The sequence below is a fragment of the Lethenteron reissneri genome, chromosome 44, assembly GCF_015708825.2.
Source record: "Lethenteron reissneri isolate LAM-NWPU_2019-01 chromosome 44, ASM1570882v1, whole genome shotgun sequence".
In the NCBI taxonomy this organism is placed as follows: Eukaryota; Metazoa; Chordata; class Hyperoartia; order Petromyzontiformes; family Petromyzontidae; genus Lethenteron; species Lethenteron reissneri.
Window position 1 is genome coordinate 3,220,856 of NC_083822.1, and position 21,080 is coordinate 3,241,935.

Below are 21,080 nucleotides of genomic sequence, written 5' to 3' on the forward strand. Positions count from 1 at the left end.
CACATGATGCCCCCTTATACCAATTGAAAAACATGATGCCCCCTTATACCAATAGAAACACATGATGCCCCCTTATACCAATTGAAAAACATGATGCCCCTTATACCAATAGAAACACATGATGCCCCCTTATACCAATAGAAACACATGATGCCCCCTTATACCAATAGAAACACATGATGCCCCCGTATACCAATAGAAACACATGATGCCCCCTTATACCAATAGAAACACATGATGCCCCCTTATACCAATAGAAACACATGATGCCCCCTTATACCAATAGAAACACATGATGCCCCCTTATACCAATAGAAACACATGATGCCCCCTTATACCAATAAAAACACGTGATGCCCCTTATACCAATAGAAACACATGATGCCCCCTTACACCAATAGAAACACGTGATGCCCCCGTATACCAATAGAAACACATGATGCCCCCTTATACCAATAGAAACACGTGATGCCCCCGTATACCAATAGAAACACGTGATGCCCCCTTACACCAATAGAAACACATGATGCCCCCTTATACCAATAGAAACACATGATGCCCCTTACACCAATATAAACACGTGATGCCCCATACACCAATAGAAACACGTGATGCCCCTTATACCAATATAAACACATGATGCCCCCTTACACCAATAGAAACACGTGATGCCCCTTACACCAATAGAAACACGTGATGCCCCTTATACCAATAGAAACACATGATGCCCCTTACACCAATAGAAACACATGATGCCCCTTACACCAATAGAAACACATGATGCCCCTTACACCAATAGAAACACGTGATGCCCCTTACACCAATAGAAACACATGATGCCCCCTTACACCAATAGAAACACGTGATGCCCCTTATACCAATAGAAACACATGATGCCCCTTACACCAATAGAAACACGTGATGCCCCTTACACCAATAGAAACACATGATGCCCCTTACACCAATAGAAACACGTGATGCCCCTTACACCAATAGAAACACGTGATGCCCCTTACACCAATAGAAACACGTGATGCCCCTTACACCAATAGAAACACGTGATGCCCCTTACACCAATAGAAACACATGATGCCCCCTTACACCAATAGAAACACATGATGCCCCCTTATACCAATAGAAACACATGATGCCCCTTACACCAATAGAAACACATGATGCCCCTTACACCAATAGAAACACATGATGCCCCTTACACCAATAGAAACACGTGATGCCCCCTTATACCAATAGAAACACATGATGCCCCTTATACCAATAGAAACACATGATGCCCCTTACACCAATAGAAACACATGATGCCCCCTTATACCAATAGAAACACATGATGCCCCTTATACCAATAGAAACACGTGATGCCCCTTACACCAATAGAAACACGTGATGCCCCTTATACCAATAGAAACACGTGATGCCCCCTTATACCAATAGAAACACGTGATGCCCCTTATACCAATAGAAACACGTGATGCCCCTTATACCAATAGAAACACATGATGCCCCCTTACACCAATAGAAACACGTGATGCCCCTTATACCAATAGAAACACGTGATGCCCCTTATACCAATAGAAACACGTGATGCTCCCTTATACCAATATAAACACATAATGCCCCTTACACCAATAGAAACACATGATGCCCCTTATACCAATAGAAACACATGATGCCCCTTATACCAATAGAAACACATGATGCCCCTTACACCAATAGAAACACATTGATGCCCCTTACACCAATAGAAACACATGATGCCCCTTACACCAATAGAAACACGTGATGCCCCTTACACCAATAGAAACACGTGATGCCCCCTTACACCAATAGAAACACGTGATGCCCCTTACACCAATAGAAACACGTGATGCCCCTTACACCAATATAAACACGTGATGCCCCTTATACCAATAGAAACACATGATGCCCCCTTACACCAATAGAAACACGTGATGCCCCTTACACCAATAGAAACACGTGATGCCCCCTTACACCAATAGAAACACGTGATGCCCCTTACACCAATAGAAACACATGATGCCCCCTTACACCAATAGAAACACGTGATGCCCCTTACACCAATATAAACACGTGATGCCCCTTACACCAATAGAAACACATGATGCCCCCTTACACCAATAGAAACACATGATGCCCCTTACACCAATAGAAACACGTGATGCCCCCTTACACCAATAGAAACACATGATGCCCCCTTACACCAATAGAAACACATGATGCCCCTTATACCAATAGAAACACGTGATGCCCCTTACACCAATAGAAACACATGATGCCCCTTACACCAATAGAAACACATGATGCCCCCTTACACCAATAGAAACACGTGATGCCCCTTACACCAATAGAAACACATGATGCCCCCTTACACCAATAGAAACACGTGATGCCCCTTACACCAATAGAAACACATGATGCCCCTTACACCAATAGAAACACGTGATGCCCCCTTACACCAATAGAAACACGTGATGCCCCCTTACACCAATAGAAACACATGATGCCCCCTTACACCAATAGAAACACATGATGCCCCTTACACCAATAGAAACACGTGATGCCCCTTACACCAATAGAAACACGTGATGCCCCCTTACACCAATAGAAACACGTGATGCCCCTTACACCAATAGAAACACATGATGCCCCTTACACCAATAGAAACACATGATGCCCCTTACACCAATAGAAACACATGATGCCCCCTTACACCAATAGAAACACATGATGCCCCTTACACCAATAGAAACACATGATGCCCCTTACACCAATAAAACACATGATGCCCCTTACACCAATAAAACACATGATGCCCCTTACACCAATAGAAACACATGATGCCCCTTACACCAATAGAAACACGTGATGCCCCCTTACACCAATAGAAACACATGATGCCCCTTACACCAATAGAAACACGTGATGCCCCTTACACCAATATAAACACATGATGCCCCTTACACCAATATAAACACATGATGCCCCTTACACCAATAGAAACACATGATGCCCCTTATACCAATAGAAACACGTGATGCCCCTTACACCAATAGAAACACATGATGCCCCTTATACCAATAGAAACACGTGATGCCCCTTACACCAATAGAAACACATGATGCCCCTTACACCAATAGAAACACATGATGCCCCTTATACCAATAGAAACACATGATGCCCCTTATACCAATATAAACACATGATGCCCCTTATACCAATAGAAACACATGATTCCCCTTATACCAATAGAAACACGTGATGCCCCTAATACCAATATAAACACGTGATGCCCCTTATACCAATATAAACACGTGATGCCCCTTATACCAATATAAACACGTGATGCCCCTTACACCAATATAAACACGTGATGCCCCTTACACCAATATAAACACGTGATGCCCCTTATACCAATATAAACACGTGATGCCCCTTATACCAATATTAACACGTGATGCCCCTTATACCAATATAAACACGTGATGCCCCTTATACCAATATAAACACGTGATGCCCCTTACACCAATATAAACACGTGATGCCCCTTATACCAATATAAACACGTGATGCCCCTTATACCAATATAAACACGTGATGCCCCTTATACCAATATAAACACGTGATGCCCCTTATACCAATATAAACACGTGATGCCCCTTACACCAATAGAAACACGTGATGCCCCTTACACCAATTGAAACACGTGATATCCCCTTATACCAATTGAAACACGTGATGCCCCTTACACCAATTGAAAAACATGATGCCCCTTATACCAATATAAACACGTGATGCCCCTTATACCAATATAAACACGTGACGCCCCTTACACCAATAGAAACACGTGATATCCCCTTATACCAATTGAAAAACATGATGCCCCTTATACCAATATAAACACGTGATGCCCCTTATACCAATATAAACACGTGATGCCCCTTATACCAATAGAAACACGTGATGCCCCTTACACCAATAGAAAAACGTGATATCCCCTTATACCAATTGAAAAACATGATGCCCCCTTATACCAATAGAAACACGTGATGCCCCCTTACACCAATAGAAACACATGATGCCCCTTACACCAATAGAAAAACGTGATATCCCCTTATACCAATATAAACACATGATGCCCCCTTATACCAATAGAAACACGTGATGCCCCCTTACACCAATAGAAACACATGATGCCCCCTTACACCAATAGAAAAACGTGATATCCCCTTATACCAATTGAAAAACATGATGCCCCCTTGTACCAATAGAAACACATGATGCCCCCTTACACCAATATAAACACATGATGCCCCTTACACCAATATAAACACATGATGCCCCCTTACACCAATAGAAACACATGATGCCCCCTTACACCAATATAAACACGTGATGCCCCCTTACACCAATAGAAACACGTGATGCCCCCTTATACCAACAGAAAAATGTGATGTACCCTTATACCAATAGAAAAACATGATGCCCCCTTATACCAACAGAACAACGTAAACCCCATTATACAAGTTGAAAAACATGATGCCCCTTTATACCAATAGAAACACATGATGCCCCCTTCATCCAATAGAAGAACGTGATATCCCCTTATAACAAAATATCATCCACAGCAGCAGGTGAAATATTAATGCACAACAAAAAGTGTCGACACCAACAGCTTAAACCATAAAAATAATCCAAATTGTCCAGGATTCTTGTCCTTCTCAAAACGTGTAATGTTGACTACATTTTAAGGATCATTCTTGATTTGAAGCTTTCGTGACTGCAGGAATCCATACTCTTTGGTTCTTTCGGTAAAGTCACGTAGGTAGAAATAAAATAAAACAAATCACGACGTTTCGATCGCAACACAAGCTATCTTCATCAGGTGGAACAACCACAGCAAGAAAAAATGCTGAAGTAGGCGATTGTGCCACCTGATGAAAATTACTTTTGTTGCGATCGAAACGTCGTGATTTGTTTTATTTCATTTTATTTCATTTTATTTCTACCTACGTGACTTAACCCAAAGAACCTAAGAGTGTATGTATCATATGCCCTCTCTTCCCAAGTAATATACGGCTCTGTTTGAGCCCTCCAGATGTGGAACTCTCAAGGATTGAACTTCGCTAGAGGAATTCTCCAATCCAGAAAGCTGGCAAACAGTGTTTAAAAGTTGGGTTTCACTTCTGAATTGTCACTTTGCCCTTCAGCATATTTAATAAGGCCTGCGATTATGACAGGGGATCATCTGTACAATTTCCCCTATTTCCACCATCAAATCCTACACCCCTCCATTGGATTTCGGTACCACAGTAGTTATTACGTAACCCGAGTCGACACAAACATGTTTTTTTTTTCTCAGAAACTAAATTAAGGGTAATTGAATTTTCTCTCATCGAACGTCTTTCTGCAGGTTGGAAGGCCGAGCACCAAATTTACTGAAAAGTATACCTTGCTTTACAGAAAAATGTTGACAACTGAGAGGACCTAAATTTAATTTGCGGAAAATATGGCTGCTATACTTCTGGCAAAAGTTTCCCTTTCCTGCCAAGAATAAATATGCGATGGCTCTGGTACAAAATTATATCACTGCAAAATACTAGCCTGTGTAAAGTAAAACGAATGTTAAAAAACATTTGTGTGGTGTTTGATAGCATAATAATTTACAACGGTGAAATTCTAAAAGGCAAGAGCGTGCTTGCATAAAAAAGACACGTTTCGGCTTTTGGAACCAGTGCCAAAGAATTGCTGAAAGTAAAGTAAGGGATTGTCACCTCTCGAAGAACTACACTCATGCATTGTGGGCATCACCAAAGGAAATGTCGCTTTTATGTTCGTCAGCCTTTTCAGCTCAGTTGTCAACCCAAGAGAACAGACATGTAACCCCTTCACACCCGCAATCTAAAGATTTCAAACATCTTCACAGATGGGAGCGAGTACTGTGTTTGAGCGCTTAAATGCATATGTAACTTGTTGCAGAGGTTTGCAGTTCAAGCCCCCGGCTGCCCTGGTTAATATTGCAACTGTTTTCACCATAAAATGCATGTCGTCCGTATCCCAAATGGACGTTTAAGATCTGGTGACATTAGAGAAAGAGGAGGCCATTTATACCAGCGTCATAGTTAAAATTGATTGAAAAAATGACTAAGTCTTATTTATTACAAACGGCATTCCGTCCAGATTATAGTGTACTCTTCGTACGTTTTTGCGAATTTGTACTTTTGTATTGTAAGTACTTAAAATAACACACAAACTCACATGAGATTGATATGACTCTTTTAGCATCCAGTTCAAAACGTATTGACTATAAATCAGTTTGGATTCATAAAGCATTTGAATGTGATGGCATCTCAAGATGGAAAGAGTATGTAATTTTAAGTTGATTATCTCTAAATATATTTATATTTTTTAAAGATGACACGAAATATCACACACATATTTCCAGCACAGATCCATATTTTCTTGCTGATATAATGAGTGTCATATATTGTAATGTTAAACACATGAACCACACTATGCCTTAAAAGGACTACTGTTTCTGCAAGTCTTGTGGCTGTGCGTCTCTACTTCATGAAAAACTTCAAAATTCCACGTGGTATACAGCACAATTGCCATGAACAGGCTACATTAGGTTGCGTGACCTCCCAAAGGGTTAATTTCAGCTCTCTTCCTCCAGCTTTCAACAACACTGAACCTGGCACCCAGGGGAAGGTGATGGAGCAGGAGGGGGGGGCGCATTTCGGCAAGTTACATAAAAATAATAATCTCTTAAGGGCCTCCGTGCTGCCACAGTGAAACACGAGTGCACGGGGCACTGCCGGCAGAATGCTGCGTCAAACACAATGTACGTCAAATCAAGCGAGCGCTCTTGGGATCAGACTCGTACGGCAATTGAGTCAGATGTAACGACGCGATGCCGCAGACATGGACATTATGCGGCGAGGTTATGCTGTCGAATGGCTAATAACTAATAACAACGGACCCTGTGCAATTGAGCAATATGCACGGTGATGAAAATGATGTTCAGAGCTACTTGACTGGAATAAGGCAAGTGTTCTTAGGTTGTTTCGGTAAAGTCACGTAGGTAAAACATTAAAATTAATAAAAGTAAAACAAAATAAAAATCACGACGTTTCGGAGGCGTTTCGGAGGCAACACAAGCCTCCGTCTTCAGACGGAGGCTTGTGTTGCCTCTGAAACGTCGTGATTTTTATTTTGTATTACTTTTATTAAAAACCTAAGAATATGAATCCTTGCAGTCACGAAAGCTTCAAATCTAGAATAAGGCAAGTGGTTAGTGGGTAGTAGGTATGTCAAATGGGATTTATATATCTTTTAGATATGCTGCATAATTGCCCCGTCGTTCAGCGGGCACCCAGCTCTGAGACTCAAATTGGCTAATTCGGTGTTCGATCGCAGCCCTTTCCAAAGCGCTGCGTTAAAAAAGATCATTAACAATACTCTTTGGTTCTTTCTGTAAAGTCACGAAGAAGAAAAATAACAATAGATCACGACGCTTCGATCGCCACACAAGCGGTCGTCCGCATCTCCCTCTCCCCCCCCAACTTCCCCTCCCTCCCTCATCCCACCTGAGGACGATCGCTTGTGTGGCGATCGAAACGTCGTGATCTATTATTATTATTATTTTTCTTCTACGTGACTTTTCCGAAAGAACCAAAGAGTATGGATTCCTGCAGTCACGAAAGCTTCAAGTCAAGCATTAGCAATGTTGGGTCCACGTTTGAGCGTTCTTTTTTGGAGGTTACCTAAAAACAATGGAAGGTTTCTGTCAAAGGAGACAGTGCAATATTCAGTCCATTTTAAAATTGGGTTTGAATAAATACAAGCAATTAAACAAAAATGCTCATCTAACAGTGAGATGAGACCTTCCTGCAAAAAAGACATGTACAAGTATAAGCATAGTTTTTGTTAAAGTTTTAAATCGAATATCATGCATATTTCACACACACAAACCACTGCCTTAATTTGTTTATGCCAGGACTCAACATTTGTCTGCAAGGAATATTGTTATGGTATGCTCTGCAGTCACACTCATAACATTCTCATAACAGAAATGGAAATAGCCTCTGATAGTAATGCGACGTCGGAATGTGTTGCTCCCTATTTGTTACTTATTTATTTGGCATGCTCTCGTAGGTTTGGATCTTCCACTAAATATTATGCTCATCTTTCAAACTTGGTTTTACGAAGAATAAACTATTTACACCACTTCTGGACCTTTTTTTTCTCCTCACAAAAAGTCTCAAATTGGAAGAAAACTTCTCTAACAAACAAAATGCTCATAAAGTACTAAATGTCAGCTCATACATTTTTTATTTTGTTTTCTGAACAAATTGTGTCACCTCTCTGTCCCCTTCTCCCTCCTACCCCCATGTCACCTCTGCGTCTCCCTCTCCCCCAACTTCCCCTCCCCCCGTCCCTCCACCGTGTCGAAAATACTTCCAGGATTGTCCTTCCTTTCAAAGCGGTCTTCGTCCCGTTCATTTGCTCGTTCTTCGACTTGAGGAAGAAGGCGAGTTACGCTACTCTTATTCTGGAAAACATGTTTTAGCCGAGCATCTTACCCTTCCATGAGAACGATTTTATTCTTAAAATGTCTTTAATACTTAATTGTTGTTGACAAACTGGAGCTATTGATTGACACTTTACCTAACAGTTTGTCATCTCCCCTTCATACACACCAATATATCATCTATAACACTACATATTTAAGCTGAATATGCATGTGCTTCATCACTGCATAGGAGGAAACTGGATCTACTTGGGGGAAACCCACGAGTGCAGAAAAATAACACTCAGAATTACATATAGCTCAACAGATTAATTCCATTACTTCCATTTCGTGACCCTGCAGGTAACATAATTAATGAAAACTAGTTGTATGCAGCCTGCTAAGGCTCTCTCCTTAATTGTCATTTTCCCAACTGCATTCCAATTGTGGTGTTGTCATCATGTCACGAGACAGAGTATCTCTTGAAAATGTCTGAGATCCTTTCAAATGACCTTTACTATACACACTCGGGAGGAGAGGCAGCAGCAATGCACCTTCTCACATTGCAGTAGAATTGATATATATTTATTCTCAGAGCTGACATTTGACCAAATTAGGTGAACAACTAAATTTACGAAAGCTTCAAATCAAGATTTAATATTATGGTTTTTTTTCTCTACTGCGGTCATTGGAGGGTGCTACCATGGTGTCAAGGTTAGAGCACTGGATTTGCAATTCAGAGGTCGGCGATTTGATTCCATGTCCCGGAACAGCAGTTTAAACAATGGGGCACTGGAGCGATGCGCATTTAAATCTAGATTGAAAAAACTAATTCCTTTAGAACTGCTTTTTACCTTTAGCTTATTGTCCTTTCCCCGCACCTCCGATTAGCACGATCGGCTACGTATGGTGCGAAATAAGTTTCAACTAACGGTACGTAAATCCCCCCAAGCCCCCACTTGTCCACCCAGAAGTATAAATGGGTACACCACAGTTATTCGACGGACGGGTCACGTGTGACGAGGTAAAGTGTGGGTACTGCCGCCTCTTCCAAGACGTGTGGCCAGGCCAGTATGACCAAGTAGGCCAAAATATCCTCCAGTAGAGGTCCTTCCACCAGCAATAAAAGTAGACGCGGAATTTCACTTTTATATTTGGGAGGGGGGCAGGGGTTGACTTTACCCCTCGCATTTGGAATTGCGGGTGCGTATAATTATTAATAGTGTTATTTATTAATTTATTAATCTTAATTGTAAAATACTGAAAATAAATGAATACGTGTCCAGTTTTTTCGGGGGGGGGGGCATAGCCCCCCGTGCCCACCGCCCCCACCCGGCAAATTCCGCCCATGAACAGAAGCCATTGCAGGGTTGTACCTTCACCATTGTTGATTGGGATGAGACCATCAGTTCACTTGCACAACTGAACCCACTGCAGGCTGCTACCTGCACGTGAACCCAGCGACTGAGCGGTGTTGCAACCCCCGAGCGCGCAGCGAGAACTCACGGCTTTGCGCTTGAGTCCGGCGCGGCAGCCGTCGGCCCTGCTGGTGTGGCCCCGCGACGGAAGGTTCCCGCTCGAGTCCTGCGCTTGGCCCAGGCTCTCGTCCACCGAGTGGCTCTTGCGGAAGTGGCCTGGGCCCAGCGTACGCGATCGCCGCAGCTGCTGCTGCTGCTGCTGTGGTCTCTCGAAGGGGCAGTCATCGGGGAGGCAGATCTGCGGGAGAGGCTGGTGGCTCCTGGCCAGGGCGAGCCTCTCGACTTTGGGCGAGAGCGGAAACTGGAAGTCGTCGTCGTCCTCGTCCTCGTCACCTGAACGTGGACACGCGCACGGGATAGGGCTGTTCAGTCACGATGAGCGGCATTTAGTGAGCGTGAGTTTCCACCTGACTCCTCCACCCCCCCCCCCCCCCCCCCAGATCGATTTCCCGGGATGGGGCTTTGTTGCGACAGTGGCTCCAAGGGAAACAAAAGTGTCGAGTAACGATATCTCACCGTCAAGTGTAACTGGATCTGGAGTCTGCGATACAACACCCACGTGTAATCAACATGATTGGCAACTGCCTTTGGGGAATTATACAATAGATCATTAAACATTTCGCAGAGTGATATTAGTGGTGCAGTGGCAGGTGCTCTGAGGGACGAAACTTGCAACCTGAGTTTGATTCCCGACGACGGCTAACATCGGTGGCGAGCGATATCTGAACAACTACTGGGTACCCCCCCCGCCCCCCCACCCCCTGTCTTTCACTCACCCACACTGACCAGCGCAAGTCAAGTCTGGTCAGACAACCCTCACATATGACGTGCTGTTATCCATTATTATTACCACCTAAGGATAAAAGCGTTTTGGCTCATCATCTCCGATTGTTCCACCTCTGCACCCACACTTGGGCATTGTTCCTCCCATCGTCCGTGCGCGTTCTCAGCGAGCGCAAGGCATCGGCATGAGGAGGCCTTTATCCAGCAGTGGATTAACAAGCAGTCTCTAAATTATTGTTTGCATGCATTTTGGCCAATAAATAACGTCCAATATGCACGGAACAAGCTTACAGAGCACATTATTGTAAAACTGACAATAATTGTTTGAGCTTTGCCCTTTTCTAAACAAGCACCGATCGAAATTCCAGGCAGCATAAAAATGTATGGCAACAATTGAACAAATGTCATCCATTTATGGCATGAGTTCAGAAAGAATGTGGTAACAAACTGTTTTTATTTGCCTCGATGTTAAAATTAAAACATATGTCTGCAAGGCACAGCAAATTTATTGCAAGAATTAACCACACGTTTTTGGAGCAAACGTGTTTGAGGTATTTTTTTTGTTTCGTCCGTGGTTCTTTCAGCATCTCACAGTTTCATCATATTTGGAATTTCAAGTCTCGTGTAATAAACTGCGAAGCAAAAGCTATCTTCTAATGAGTTTTCTCATTCAAAACTGCACAGCATAATTTCAAACATACACATGATCCTTATGGCAGTACCCCAGGGTACCAAATAATACAAAATGGCCGAGGCAATTAAATATTTTATTTCTGGGACACTATTTTTTCCAGGGGTGTACTTAACTCCGCGACTGGGCTACCAATCAATCCGAAATCCGTGCTACTCCACGATGTCGAAACGCAGCGAGGACGATTTCGCTGAAATTCTGAACGCTCGCGGTACGCACCGTAGTGGTGCATCGTAGTGTACAGCTCGTCGAGATGAGTCGATTGCCGCATCGCCGACCATCAACAGACTAAAAATTACTGCATCACGGACATTACGCGAGAGCCGCGGTACTATGGTCACCCCGGGGTACCGCCATGAGGTTCTCATGTCCAGCTTCCCTGCAACGGGTATCTTTGAATTGCGATTAACAGCTTACAAGTATATGAGCTAGAGTCTGTTATGGGCACCTTCACTTAAAGAAACAGACTAAATCAATTTCCGAGTGAATGTTGTAGCATGCCATCAAGTTGTTCACCTTACACTTTGAATTTATATCTCGAGGAGCGGGAAGGCTCAACTTCATTTAAACCCAACAGAAGGAACCGCTTTTTAAACAAAGGTAATTTGACCCTCTAATTCCATTTAAAAAACCAACAACACAGTCTATGCGACTACATTTGAATGTGGTTTATGATTGTGCGTGAACCCCCTCAACAAAAGCAATCTGTAACGGGTGGGATTTGATCAAAGGTAAATAATGAATTCCAACGTGCCAAACAGCATGCGTCGATTGAATGGAACGACACATGATGTGTTTTTTTCCTTCACCGTCTATTATCAACGTAGCAGCCTCATACATTGAAACAAGCCTTTGAACGCACCAACCATTATGAACAATGATTATACTAATACTATTATTGAATCACATCATTAATAGGCAGAAACTCCACACCATTATCGAATATGGAATGGTAAAGAGGGCCACCGCGTAGCTAATGAAAGTCATATCTAGGTGCAATATAAATTCACTAATTATATGGCCGTGAGCAGAATAATCAAGATCATCATCAGTCACGGTCAATCCACTGCCAGATGAAGGCCTCTCCAAGCTGCCACCATCTTCCATGATCCCACGATGTATCAATCCACGGAGCATGGTCACGCGAGCTGAATTCATCGCTCCAGCTCCTCAGTGGACTTCCCCGTGGACGCGTTCCACGCCTTGGCTGCCACCCTCTCACGTAACCCTTGAATGTCGGCCAGAGTTCTTTCAAGCGCCATGCCCAAGTCCACTTCACTGCCTTAATTAATAGAATATGTCAGTGTCCTTCACATGTGGCAATGCAGTATGGGAAGCTTTAGAGTAAAGCTTAAGAATGCCACGAATCCAATTAACTCAACAAAAGTGGTTTATATATAGGTACTAGCAAAAGTACCCGGCGTTGCCCGGGTGAAAAATATATTTCTTAATAACCTTACATATGTAATAAAAGACTCGACCACGATGTCTGGCTTGGTGTCCTTTATTCGGTTCGTTTGCTGTCTCCCACACGGCTGTCCTCCTTTGAGACTTTCCACACGGTGCCGACGCTGTTGTTACACCCGTCACCGCTAACAGCCCCGCTGTTGGTCTCCGTCGTTCCCGTAGCCTCTTAGCAGCCTCGCTGCTGTTACCCTCACGCAGCCCCCCCTGGCTGTACTCGCTGCAGCTCCTCCTCGTGTCGCTCCCGTAGCCTCGGACAGCCTCTCGGCTGTTTCCCTGTCGCTCCCGTAGCTCCTAGCAGCCTTGCTGCTGTCTCCCATTCACAGCCTCCCCGGCTATACTCGCTGCAGCTCCTCAACCGCTCTCTCTCTCCAGCAGCCCCACTGCTGTCTCCTCCCGCAGCTCCGCTGGCTGCTCTCTTAGTTGGTCACCGCTGGCCGACGGCGCCACTCTTCCCTGGCTTCGCCCTGTGTGGCCTTACCCTTGCTCAGTCTCCCACTCTCTCTCGTCTCCTTCCGGTTTCATCCCTTAAGGACCCGAACCTTGCTCCCACGTCACATAACTCCACCTCTCCGTGACGTCATATCCGGGAGGTCGCTCGCGCCCGCATTACACCACCCTCCCCCGTAGAGAAAAACCCAGCCGACCTCGGCTGAACAATACCAACAGTAATGCGGGCGAAACCGACCTTGACACACCAAAGGACACCAAGCATGCAATATAACAGTAAGAACAATCAACACAACATAACAATCAACGAACGTACAAGAAGCAGGCAATAAATATAACAGTAAGAACAACAATGCAACATAACAATCAACGAATCACAAGGGATTTAGAACGTGTGCGGGTCGCCGGCCCGTCCCGGACGGTCGGCGGCCCACCCGCAGAGCGGGAACGTGACGGAGGTTGAGGAGTGACAGGGCGTAATCCTCCTGTCGATGTTGGAGGTCCACCAATGTCCCGTGTCCCTGAAGAATTAGCCCCGGACGTGTCCCGCGACTGTGCCTGCAACGGGGTCGGAAGGGCCGCAGGGCCCGGAGTTCCCGCAGTCCTGGCAGGCACCCTCCGAGCAGGGCTCTTCGTCACCTGCGGCGTCACGGCCGGTCTGTCTGGAACAGGCACGACAGGCGCTCTCGCAAGATCAATAGACGCAGGCAGGGGAGAGTCGGCAGCAACAGACCCCGGCAAGGCAACATTAGGAGATGACGTATCATGTAGGGGAGCAACATATGGTTTCAAGCGCGACGTGTGAACAAACCAGCGGCGACATCCAATATGGACACGCGCCGACTGAGGGTTGGGAACCTCAATGAGGCGGACGGGCCCTTGCCAAGGTTTGTGAAATTTAGGAGAGGTACCCGGCCGCACCTGCGGGCAATGGAGCCAGGCCAGGTCCCCAACCTTCCAGGGGCACTCCCCCTTGGAACGTCGAGCATACCTCTCGTTCCGGGCCTGGGCTTTGGCCGTAGCCGCGCGGGCACTCTCCCGCGCCTCCGAGACCCGGCGAACAGTGTCCCGAATGTAATCAGGGAGTGGTTTACGAGGTCCCCTCACACCGGTTCCCAACTGCACATCCATCGGCGGCACGTTTTCCCGACCATACATAAGGTAAAACGGCGAATAACCTGTAGCCGCATGAGGAGTCATCCGGTACGCCGAAAGCACCCCCGGGATGTGCAGGTCCCAATCCGATTGTTGTTCACTCACCGTATGGCACAGCATGGCAGACAATGTCCGGTTTAGCCGCTCAACCATACCATCCGTTTGCGGATGGTATGGGGACGTCCGTACTTTCTTAGTCCCAAGGCCCGTGCACACTTCCGCCAATAATTTAGAAGAGAAATTTCGGCCCTAGTCCGTGAGGAGTCTCTCAGGCGCACCCTTGTCCATAACGTACCCGAACAAAAAGGCGTCGGTAATGGTCGCGGCCGATTGGTCGGGCAACGGCCAGGCCATCGGCCAACGGGAGAGGTACTCAACCCCAACCAGCAAATATTTATTACCCCTCGCCAATGGTGGGAAAGGTCCCAAAATGTCCAGTGCCACCAATTCATTAACCCGAGACACCTGAATTGACTGTATAGGCGGCACATGAGGATGTTTAGGTGGCTTACGTCGGGCACAATCAGGGCACGCGCGGACGTGCCCCACAACATCTGTCGCCATGTCGTGCCAAAAGTAATGACGTTGCAACGTCAATAAGGTCTTCTGCACACCCAGATGTAATAGCGTGTCACAATGGAGAGTTCTAATCAACTCGTATCGCAGGGACGCTGGCACAACCAGACGCCAGCGCTCCTGGAGACCTTCCCTCCACATGAGCAGACCATCTCGGAGCGCGGTTTCCGGTACCCCATCCGTACCCGGACTCCCATTCTCCACTTTAGATCGCTTCCGCAAGGACAATAACGACTCATCCATCATCTGCTCCCGAATCCAAACAGACCGCGGCAGATTCAAAACCCCGTCAGTCGGCCCCGGTTCCATAGGAGCATCCAACTTCTCGACAGCTAACGCCAGCGGCTGAGGGGGGGATAGACTGGGCGTACATCTATGCATCCCCGACGCACATTTGCAAGGGGAGCGCTGCGGCAATCTGGAAAGTGCGTCTGCGTTCGCATGGCGCACCCCCTTCCGATGGTGAATTTGGAAGGAAAATTCCTGCAGCGTGTCCAACCAACGCGCCAACTGGCCGGATGGCTGATCCATTTTAAGCGCATATTGCAAGGCCGCATGATCCGTACGCACGACAAAGGAACGACCGTAAAGGTACGGTCGAAACTGACGTAGGAAAAAAACAACGGCTAGGAGTTCCCTGCGAGTGACACAGTAGCGGGTTTCCGTGGGAGACAAGACCCGGCTACCATACGCCACGACGCGCTCTAAGCCCCCTTTAGACTGGGATAATACCGCGCCAATACCTGTGTCACTCGCGTCCGTATCAAGAATGAATGGGCGATCGAAATCGGGATAATCCAATGTTGGGGCCGTAGCCAACAGATCGCGCAGACTCTGAAAGGCCGCCTCTTCCGGCGGTCCCCACGCAAACTTACGTCCCTTACCCGTAAGGAGGTGCAAGGGTCTCGCGATCGTCGCAAAATTCGGCACAAATCTTCGATAATACGAGGCAAATCCCAAAAACCGACGTACATCCCCCACGGTGGCCGGAGTTGGCCAATCCCGGACGCACGCCGTTTTTTCCGGGTCCGTGGACACCCCCTCAGCACTCACGATGTGCCCCAAATAACGGACGGAGCGTTGCAGTAGGTGACATTTCTTTGGTTTGAATTTCAAATTCGCGGAGCGCATCCTCGTGAACACCGTCTCCAGCCGCCTTAAATGTTCATCAAATGTGCGGCTGAAGACAATAATATCGTCCAAATATATGAGACATGTCTCCCACTGCAACCCCGTCAACACGAGCTCCATCAGCCTTTGAAATGTGGCAGGGGCCGCATTCAGCCCCATTGGAAGGCAGTTGAATTGAAACAACCCCTGCGGCGTACGGAATGCGGTTTTCTCCCGTGAGGGCTCGTCAAGGGGAAGCTGCCAAAATCCCGAAGAGAGGTCCAGTGTAGAAAAGAACTTCGCCCCCGATAATGCATCGAGGGAGTCGTCCATACGCGGCAGGGGATACGCATCTGCCACCGATATCTTATTCAATTTGCGAAAATCAACACAAAATCGCAATGTGCCATCCTTTTTCTTAACCAAAACCACAGGCGCGCCCCATGGGCTGTTAGATGGCGATATAATGTCCGCAGCCAACATGTCTTCCACTGCCCCCCGAACGTGTTCCCGCTCGGCAGGACTCATTCGGTGCGAATTCAACCGAATAGGGGCAGCGTCGCCTGTATCAATATGATGGGAAAGCAACGAGGTGCGTCCCAAATCCAAATCATTGGAGCTGAACACATCCGAATACGTCAATAACAATTTGTGAAGCGCACCACGTTGATCCACGGACAGGGAAGAATTTCCGTCACATAAGTTAGCAATCCAGCGATCATCTGAAGCCACAGGCTCAGAAACACCAGCAACCACCCCCTGGCTATGCGAACAATCCTGAGCCGTAAATGCCGTCGTGGCATGTGCCACAACCGTACCAGCCGGGACGCAGACGTTTTCCGCACCCGCATTGAGCACCTGTAAAAACGGTAATTGATCCGGCCGGACGATGGTCTGTGCCCCAACCAGCGCCAATCCGGCCGTAATCGAGGCTGACGGAGACAACAAAACCCCAACCGCTCCTAGCCGATCAGGCAGGGGCTTCCGATACCGCAAGGGAATAAGCATCTGTGAGCCAGGTGGGATGTCAACAGATGCCACGGACAGCGCCTGCACTTGTGCGGCTGAAGCAGGTCGCCCCCAGGGCGATGGCAGAAACGAGATTTGATGGCCACCCGGCAGTTCAATACAATTCTCATTAATTTTGATCAAAATAGGCATCTTAGCCAGGAAATCAGTGCCCAATAAACAAGGAACTGCCAAGGACCTTGAAATCAACACAATGCCCGAGGCCGACACCTCCCCAATAGATATTTTAGCGTCCACCTGGCCCACGATGCCCATGCTACCCCCGTTCGCAGCGACGTACGACCCGTAAACCGGACGCACGGCCCCGGGTGGGATGCCCAACAGATGGAAAATGACATCCGAAATAATAGTCGCGGACGCCCCGGAATCGACCAAAATGCGCACGTCCACCCCTTGTATAGACCCCGGTACAGTGGACGAACCCGTAGCGGCCGCGACAACCCTCCATGCCAACTTGCGCCACTGCGTCACCGAGCGACAAGGCCCCGTCGATGGCCTCTCCTCAACAACAACATTTGAATCGCGCAACGAAGGTGATCGGTGAGGTGCAAAGCTTTGCCTGGTGTCTGGTGCATGCCGACTTGCCTGTTTCGGAGGTTCCTTGGTCGGCTTGTCCGTTGATGAGGCCTCCTGTTGCGGCGGACCCGGGATGCGGGCCCAGCAGTCCTTTGCGTAGTGGCCCTTCTGCCCGCAGCGGAAGCATTCGACGTCGTTGTGCCGAAGCGCAGGCCTTGCATCCCGCTGGCCCCGTACCGGTGGTGCAGCGTGCGGGCCCGGCCCACCGCGTCCCGACCATGGACCGGAGGCGGCCGTCAGCTCCTGAGGGCCCCCCCCATCCGGCACGTAGACCGCCTTCGTAGGGTCCCAACCCAGAGCGCCACCCTATGCGACGGGCCCCCCCGTCCACGCCGCGACTTGTTTCCACCGTCGGAGGTTGAATTGTGCATCGAGACATTTTGCCGCCGCCCGGGAAGTGAGCTTCTCATGCCCACACACAGGCATGGGAATCCCAAGATCCCGAGACAGCTCGAGCATCTTGCCCAAGATGAGAGGCTCGAGCAGGTCAGGTGGTGTCTCTGGATATGCTGCCATGGCCAAATCAAGCACTGCACTCCTGTATGCAACGGGCGATTCCTCGGGCGCTCGTTGTCGTTGAGCAAATCGCCAATGCGCATCATCAGGTGGCTCGTAGGCGTCGGCCATTTCTTCAAAAACTCCATATAATGTCTTCTTCTTTTCTGCCTTTATGGAACGAAAAAATCTAACTGATTCGTCGTCCAGAAGAGTCGGCAACACTTCTAAGGCCTCAGCATCGGTCCACCTCGCCGAACGGACCGCCGCCAAGAATCTGCAGGCGAAAGCGCTCCAATCGCCGCCGATGGCGAATTCCTTAACTGTGGTAAGATGGCGACTCCGACTTCTCTTTACTCCGCCCTCCACCGATGGCTCCTCCGGTGGTAAATTCAAAATGGCATCGAACCGCGGCGTGGTCAAGATGGCGGTTTCCCGCCGCGGAACGCGCAAGATGGCGGCCTCCTGCCGCGTGGCCGATGGCGTCGGAAGCGAAGATAATGTGGCGGCCTGTGGAGCACTCTCAGCTCTCACCGTCGCCGTCTTTGGCGTGACAAGATGACTCAACTGCGCCAGGACATCCTTGAGAGTCTCCAGTTGCTCCGCCATCTGCTGCCATCACAGATCAGCGTCCGATGTTGTTGGCGGGCCCGACACCATGGCGACATCTTCAACTCCAGTCCCCGCGCTCGTTTCAGCAGGGCTCTCCTCCACCACCCCAGCAGAATCCATGGTTGGAGGGAAGTCGTCGTCGTCGGACGAAGAAGCCGATGCTGGCGCCGGAATAATTTTCTTTCTTACTTGCTTCGACATGCCGTTGCACTTCCGACACCAATGTAATAAAAGACTCGACCACGATGTCTGGCTTGGTGTCCTTTATTCGGTTCGTTTGCTGTCTCCCACACGGCTGTCCTCCTTTGAGACTTTCCACACGGTGCCGACGCTGTTGTTACACCCGTCACCGCTAACAGCCCCGCTGTTGGTCTCCGTCGTTCCCGTAGCCTCTTAGCAGCCTCGCTGCTGTTACCCTCACGCAGCCCCCCCTGGCTGTACTCGCTGCAGCTCCTCCTCGTGTCGCTCCCGTAGCCTCGGACAGCCTCTCGGCTGTTTCCCTGTCGCTCCCGTAGCTCCTAGCAGCCTTGCTGCTGTCTCCCATACACAGCCTCCCCGGCTATACTCGCTGCAGCTCCTCAACCGCTCTCTCTCTCCAGCAGCCCCACTGCTGTCTCCTCCCGCAGCTCCGCTGGCTGCTCTCTTAGTTGGTCACCGCTGGCCGACGGCGCCACTCTTCCCTGGCTTCGCCCTGCGTGGCCTTACCCTTGCTCAGTCTCCCACTCTCTCTCGTCTCCTTCCGGTTTCATCCCTTAAGGACCCGAACCTTGCTCCCACGTCACATAACTCCACCTCTCCGTGACGTCATATCCGGGAGGTCGCTCTCGCCCGCATTACACATATATACACAGATGGGCTGCTACCCCTGCCCCCCCAGCCACGATCTCCTCGGCCGCTGTGCAGTAATATGTACGGCCTATAGTGTGGTGGGGTGTCGAGGCCTAGTACCGTGCAGAGCCTCCGGCCTCGCCTAGATTGCCCACCCGGCTGAGGCTGGGTACTGGGGGTGTTACCCCCCCCCCCCCGCACTACAATAATACTGTCTAATCGCTATGAAAAATATATTTCTTAATAACCTTACATATATACACAGATGGGCTGCTACCCCTGCCCCCCCCAGCCACGATCTCCTCGGCCGCTGTGCAGTAGTATGTACGGCCTATAGTGTGGTGGGGTGTCGAGGCCTAGTAGCGTGCAGAGCCTCCGGCCTCGCCTAAATTGGCCACCGGGCTGAGGCTGGGTACCGGGGCCGTTCCCCCCCCCCCCCCCCATGCTACAATAAAACTGTGTAATCGCTATAATTTTATTATCTACCGAGCCTATAATAGTAATTGCACACATTGGGGTGGCGGGGGAGTGAAGAGGACGTGAAAGTTTGATGAATCTACCTCAGAGTCGCGTGGTGGGTGTCGAGGCCTAGTACCGTGCAGAGCCTCTGGCCTCGCCTAAATTGCCCACCCGGCTGAGGGTGGGTACGGGTGCCGTTCCCCCCCCCCCCCCCCCCCCGTGCTACAATAATACTGTCTAATCGCTATAATTTTATAATCTACCGACCCTATAATAGTAATTGCACACATTGTGGTGGGGGGGGAGTGAAGATGACGTGAAACTTTGATGAATTTACCTCAGAGTCGCGTGTTAATGCGTGCGCCTATTTTTAACAGGAATTAAAAATGGCGTCCACCCCGCAGCGAATGCGTCGCTACCCGTTGCCAGGGGCAACCGCCGTCCAATGAAACTGCGTATGGTCCGGCGACACACAGACACACACACAGACAGACAGATTCGCGATTTTATATATATAGATTATGAACTCTGATTCATAATTTCATATTCTTATTTCCATGCTGCATGGAATAATGTACGTTTTTCTCAAATAAAATGAAAAACTGTGCAGATTATTATACTTAAATATTCTCTATTTTCAATATATTTTCAAGGTTGGAACCCCCCCCCCCAATCAAAATGTATTTGCTCGTGATGACAACGATGTGGAAAACAAAATAAAATACCATATTCTTGCTCCATGGGTACTGAACTTGAAATCCAGAGATCATGGATTTCATAAAACAATGGCCAAGTTTCTAATACCTCATTTCCCTCTGTCTACCCATCA

General features: G+C 48.0%; 1 protein-coding gene across 4 annotated transcripts in view; it reads right to left on the minus strand.

Annotated features, from left to right (window-relative positions):
• LOC133353469 (ankyrin repeat and fibronectin type-III domain-containing protein 1-like) overlaps positions 1 to 21,080 on the minus strand; it is a 289,388-nt gene that overhangs the window by 166,933 nt on the left and 101,375 nt on the right. For all 4 annotated transcript variants that reach the window (XM_061569738.1, XM_061569737.1, XM_061569736.1 and 1 more), the window contains one exon: positions 10,052 to 10,356. In XM_061569738.1, the coding sequence (XP_061425722.1) occupies positions 10,052 to 10,356 (305 nt within the window). The remainder of the gene's footprint in view (positions 1 to 10,051; positions 10,357 to 21,080) is intronic.